At 36.8% G+C, this 6,000-nt stretch overlaps 1 protein-coding gene across 2 annotated transcripts in view; it reads right to left on the bottom strand.

Annotated features, from left to right (window-relative positions):
• Positions 1-423: 423 nt before the first annotated feature.
• API5 (apoptosis inhibitor 5) overlaps positions 424-6,000 on the bottom strand; it is a 28,181-nt gene continuing 22,604 nt past the window's right edge. The window contains exon 14 of one of the 2 annotated variants that reach the window (XM_061381188.1): positions 424-2,578. In XM_061381188.1, the coding sequence (XP_061237172.1) occupies positions 2,496-2,578 (83 nt within the window). In that variant the 3' untranslated portion in view covers positions 424-2,495. The remainder of the gene's footprint in view (positions 2,579-6,000) is intronic. The other variant, XM_061381189.1, reaches the window with a different exon arrangement.

The raw sequence follows: 6,000 nt of genomic DNA, 5'->3' as shown, positions 1-6,000 counted from the left end.
GTATTAGAACCATAGGAATGGATGTGATCACTGAGCAAATTTAGGTAGCCTGTACTGATCCCTCCTTGGTGCTTTTTAACAAAGGCTGGAAAATCTTTTTAATAAAGTCTGGTAGTCAAATCAAGAAGTTGCTTTACATACTAAGGGAAGAAATTATTCCATTATGATCTGTCAAGTATCTGATGTTTTGCTTTGATAGAAACAACCCAGTTCTTTTTTCAGAAGGTTATTAGCTTCTAAAAATAAACCCCAAAGGCTGAAGATTAAAGATAACTGACAATACTGAATTCTTTGAGCAGAGCAGTATTTTGTCCATCTTTGTATTTTCATGGTCTGACAAACTGTTTGGCACATGAGAAGCAAGAAATGTTAATGAATATCAAGAAACTGAAGTTACCATAATGATAACACAAGACACAAAACAAAATTACAAAAGGAAATTTATTTCAAAAGCATAGGGGAACATTTACATTTGAACAAAGTGATAAACAGGTGTCTTGCAAAAGAAAAAAATCCATGGCATGAAGTTTTTCGTTCAAATTTTTAAAGCAAAAATAACCTAAGGTGTGCACTATTGCTTTAGGAAAGGGAAGGGGAACAATGAGGCGGTAAGGGAAGGAACACAGTCAACTTAATATCAAACTTTAGAAAGTCACTTTTTAGGTCTGAGTTTACAAATATTAAAAAGAAAAAGAGGAAAAATTATACTTAATGTTCAAATTTATATAAATGTAGTCCCCAAACAGCTTCTGTACTTGAAATGGCTTTAGGCCACTGGCTGATCTGACTCTAAGGTCCAGACTACCTGGTCACAGTTGTCAAATGGCAATTCCACGTTCCTATATCTGTTCAGATTCCAAGGGAGCTTAAGTCCAGCTCATAGTCTTTTGGAATGTTTAGAGATTATTGCCACCACTCCATAGTCAAGCTGACCAACTTCTTTTGCTCACTTGTATCATTCTAGTCTTCAAAAAACATTTTCTCCAGAAACATGTGCAGTAATTCTAACAAAGGGTTGTTGTTGTTTTTTTTTTTTTTTTTTTGTCTATTCCCCCAATATAGAGGTAACAGTAATGAAGACACCTGCATTGGAATCACAAACTATTCCTCAAAAAATAGGTCAAACTACTAGAAAATGTCATTCAGGCATTAGAGTTGAATAACAAACCTGGGGAGGGAAGATTAATTGTGGAACAAAAATATATGAAACATTCAAATGCAGAGCAAAGGGCCTATGCTACTAAAAATGCCCATGACAATTAAACACTCCACAAACCCCCCATCTGTTGTTTTAACCTAGATTCTATTGACTACCTTATACAATAATTTTGATTAATAACCTGAGAAGTTAAGATCTTGAAAGTGGCAAAAGCAAACTGCGAGAGCACCCCTTACTTACTGGTGTATTACATTCCCAAGTCACTCTTCCTGGGCTGCCCTGCTTATCAAATCCCCAAATTCTAAAGTACTCTATTTCATCCTGCAGAAACCTGTATGTACATCAGACTCAGTATTTGGGCTGTATTTCTCCAACAGGGATCTCAACTTTATCTTTGAAAATGCAGCCTTTGTTTATTTTTAGTTTTAAATAACAATAATCATGTAAGTGCAACTGACTCAAAAGCCCTCACTACCGGGAGGAAAACCTAAATAACAAGTGAATAATGAATTCAGCCTCAAGAGGATAATCACCGTGTCAAAGACTACCCGTTCCTGGAATTAAAAAAAAAAGAAAATGACTTATGTTGTATAGTCAAGTTTCACAGCATGCATATATATATATACACACACACACACACACAGATATATGCTCATGTATGTATGTATATTATACATACACATTTCTAGGCAAATAGTAAGATCCCATATTCAAAAGTTTATATCACAACATATGGAGAAGAGTTAAGTAAGCAGTGCAAAGCAACTTACTTCTTCCTAAAAATGTCAAGTCATTTCTACATTTTAAGAAAGTTGATTAAGTATTTTTGTTTTTCTGACACGCAGGAATACTGTACCATTGCCTAGCAGCTTTATTAAATAACCATGAAAATAAATGTTAAGTCTGACCATTACTCTTCTCCATATGTTGGCGTGGGGGAGACAGAGGGGACAGGAAAGTCAGGAACCTTTCAGCACTGATGATCTTTACCAGTTATCAGAAATGGACTGAATTTTATTACAGTTTAGATCTGAATAGCTCTCAATAACAAATTATCAAGATGTTTAAAAGATTCACAATGTGAAGTCTGAATAATGACGATATTGCAAAAACAAGTAAAGATTGCAGACAAAGCATCCAAAAATATCGCTGTGGTTTTTACCTTGGACACAACCATGGTTTGTTACAAAAGTAGATCATACATACAAAGGTATAAAGAACAGTAAGTTTTTAGCTGAAGGCAGCAGTCTTTTTAAAGGGACACCCCCGGCAATCCAATGAGTAGTAGAATTAAGTATATAAGCTCATGACAATGCTGAAGAATGTGACTTCTCATTCAGTAGAGTCTTCCCCGACTACGATTTCCTCGTGCTCCCCAACCTCGGCCACCTCTACTTCCCCTGAAGGCTCCTCTCTGCTCTACGAAAAAGCGAACAAGGGTTTAGGTCTTGTTCAGGACTTCACGGGACAGCACACACAGAAGAAATGTAGCTGGAAGCTCTGAATGTAGCAGTAGGCTCTATAAAAACAGTATGGTATTCTGCGAGCACATCTACAAGTTCAAATCTTTACATAAAACCAGGGCATCATATATGCCAAAGCGCATTATCTCAAGGTACCAAATACATTCATAGTATATACTCAATTAAATGTACCCCATTAAAGATATTTCAAGGTGACAATGTTAATGATAACTACATTTAGTTCTTTATTGTGGTGCCTATCACAAAGATAACTAATGAAACTATAAACGTGTCTATATTTAATATGGATTAAAGCTATAGGCCTTCAAAAGTTAGCGTCATATATGTAAAATATCTTAAACTACCACTGATCAATTCTGAAAAGTTAGGCTAGAGTGAAAAATGTACCTTTCAAATGCAATGAAAAGGTAATCTGTTTGGGTCACCACATTGAAAAATAATGTTACAAATTCTGACAGCTTTTCTCACTGCTTTGTCAGCTACGTATGAGCTGCTCAGAGTGCTGCCAAAAAGGTTGTTATGTATATGTTACAGTGTTTGGGTTAGTGATGTAAATTAAGCATATCTCTTGCTGAAAAATCAAGTCACTTGGATCATATGGTAGAATGAGTCCTTGATTTACTCGTCAGTCTGTTTCACAGGTCCAGAGGAGTCTTTCCAGTGAAGAAAACTGATTGACCTTATCAGCAAGGCTGGACCTTTCATCATACACAAATGAGTAGGAGTCTCAAACTTCTAATTCCAGAGACCCAGTCTCCTCATTGGAACCTTCAAACTTCCTCACTGCAGGAATCTTGTTAGGAGCAATAAAAAGAACCTGCTGTTGCCATTTTTGATCCATAATGTTGGAGGCTTGAAAAATTCCTATCCAGTCAGTACTGCAATCCATTTTCTGCCATTATGGCTAGAATTATGTTACTGTTTTTGGGTGATGCTTTATTTTTTCTCTCCAGAAACTGAGTTAGAAAACTAACTAGACCTTTCCCCAGCTTAACCAATATTTACCTGTCAACAGAATGGAATCTGATTCAAAGTCACCTCTCACGTCATGATACATTTTTCTAAATTGATTGGTATGCCAACTATTTAAATGAAACCATCATGACCTATCATATTCAAAAAATCACTTTAATGATCTTTTTAATGGTTTCAAGCTTAAACTAATACAGCTACTAGTTAAAATTATACTTTAAAAAATTATTTTAATATTCAAAAAAGGTAAAAGTTGAAGGACACAAGTCACAAAATATAGAATTAGTACTTGTGGGTTACCAGGGAACTCTGTTCCACAGGAAGGAGAACTAAACATGGGTATGTGCAAATACTTTGATTGAAAATGCACCAGGAAGCTGGACTACGTTATGGGAACAAACACCTTTTGATAAAGAAAATAACAGAGACAATGGTGAGTAAAGTGAAAAACTTTGATAAGGAAAAAAGTCTATGCCTACATGGACTCAAAGACCAATTACAAATTCTGGCTCCTTCTCTGCATAGAACTAGCTTAGGCCCATGACACTGGCACAGTCTATTTTCTTTGCAGCAGGCTTGGTCACTGTAGTAAGACAGTGATATAATAAAATTGAGTTTGGCTGACATAGAAAAGTAGAATTTCAATGATTAAATATGGGTAATAAAGTCTAAGTATTAAAGACTCAACACAAAACATTTTTCTCCCTCTGTCCTGGCGCAACACTGACATCGCAGGAAAAAAAACCCAACACTATTTCTCTTTCCTCCTGACCCACTGTCAGTTCCCTAAGGAAAGGACATTAAAAAGGTAGAAAAATTTGAGGTAGATAGGTCAACTAATTTTCATCTGTAATACTGAGAACTGTTTTCTGCTGAATGGGTGAAAGAAATCCAAGAAAACTCTTCAAATTGTTTCTGTGAGAATACTTATAACCTGATACATCTCAACTCCCCCAAATAAAAATACTAGCAGAAATTTGGTTCCTACTTTCCAATAAGAACAATCAGAGTTTAGTTTGCTTTGTAACTCAATTTATGACAAGCACTCCGATTACAAGGTTGCTCCTGTAGGAGTATTAAAGTACAGGAACACCAGACACAAAAGGCAGTTAACAGGCGTGTTTGTTGTTCTGTTACTTTGCTGACTAAGGAACAACTGAAGCTGTAAGTGACTCCTGGATTTTTTCCTTGGCCTTGCTGTGTGGCTTATGGGATCTTATTTCCCTGACCAGGGATTGAACCCCAGGCCCTCAGTGTGAGGTCGAAGTTCTAACCACAGGATGACCAGGAAATTCCCTGATTTTTGTCTTCGGTAAAACTGCTCCCCTCCACCCCACCCATATTGATAATTAAAAAAATCACATACAACCTAAGGCTTTGCATTTTTCAAATCTCTTTTCCACATGCATTACATCATCTGATTCTAAGGCAGGCAGTGAAGGTCACAGTGCAGAATACTCATGGAAATTCAGAGTAACTGACATGCCTAAGTGAAAATAAATACAATTCTCTATATATTTCCATAGTTGATTACATTCATCTAAATCAAATGAAGATGGTATCTGAGAGAACAGCTGATGTTAAGAAAGGTTTTGATAAATACCACATTAAGTCATACAAGTGACAGAGGACAGACAATATTTAGTGCAATGGAGTAACAGAATCTTTTCCATTTACAAAATGCTATCATTAATATTTTTTGAAGTTTTTAAGCTCTCTGCTATCCCTATTTTTCAGATAAGACAAGAAGCCAAGAGAGGCATGTTTGCCTATTATTATGTAAGTAAGAGTTCAGTGATCTTTTCTACACTAAAGTTGCCTCAGAGAGTCTGATTGGAGTTTAAGGGTTCATTTCACAATCTGAAATTGCCTTTTCATAATTTTTTTGCTTGGATATTGGAGGAATTTTGCTATTTTAAGAAGGCATTTGCTGCTGCTGCTGCTAAGTCGCGTCAGTCGTGTCCGACTCTGTGCGACCCCGTAGATGGCAGCCCAACAGGCTCCCCCGTCCCTGGGATTCTCCAGCCAAGAACACTGGAGTGTTCTGCCGTTTCCTTCTCCAATGCATGAAAGTGAAAAGAGAAAGTGAAGTCTCTCAGTCATGTCCGACTGTTCGCGACCCCATGGACTGCAGCCTACCAGGCTCCTCCATCCATGGGATTCCCCAGGGAAGAATACTGGAGTGTGGTGCCACTGCCTTCTTCATAGCAGGCATTTACTTAATGTCAAATGATCTCATCCTGGAAACAATTATAGGGAGTATATGCTTCAGAATGTACTTTTTTGGGGAATAATTACTGTAGAATTAATTCTGATTGGTAACCAAGACCAATCACAAGTATGCTTGGTTCTGGATATTAAACTGTGTCTTCTTAAGCAAGATTA

This window comes from Bos javanicus, chromosome 15 (genome assembly GCF_032452875.1).
Source record: "Bos javanicus breed banteng chromosome 15, ARS-OSU_banteng_1.0, whole genome shotgun sequence".
NCBI classification, from domain to species: domain Eukaryota; kingdom Metazoa; phylum Chordata; class Mammalia; order Artiodactyla; family Bovidae; genus Bos; species Bos javanicus.
Note: the sequence above shows the minus strand (reverse complement) of the source record. Positions and strands in the feature narration are given on the sequence as shown.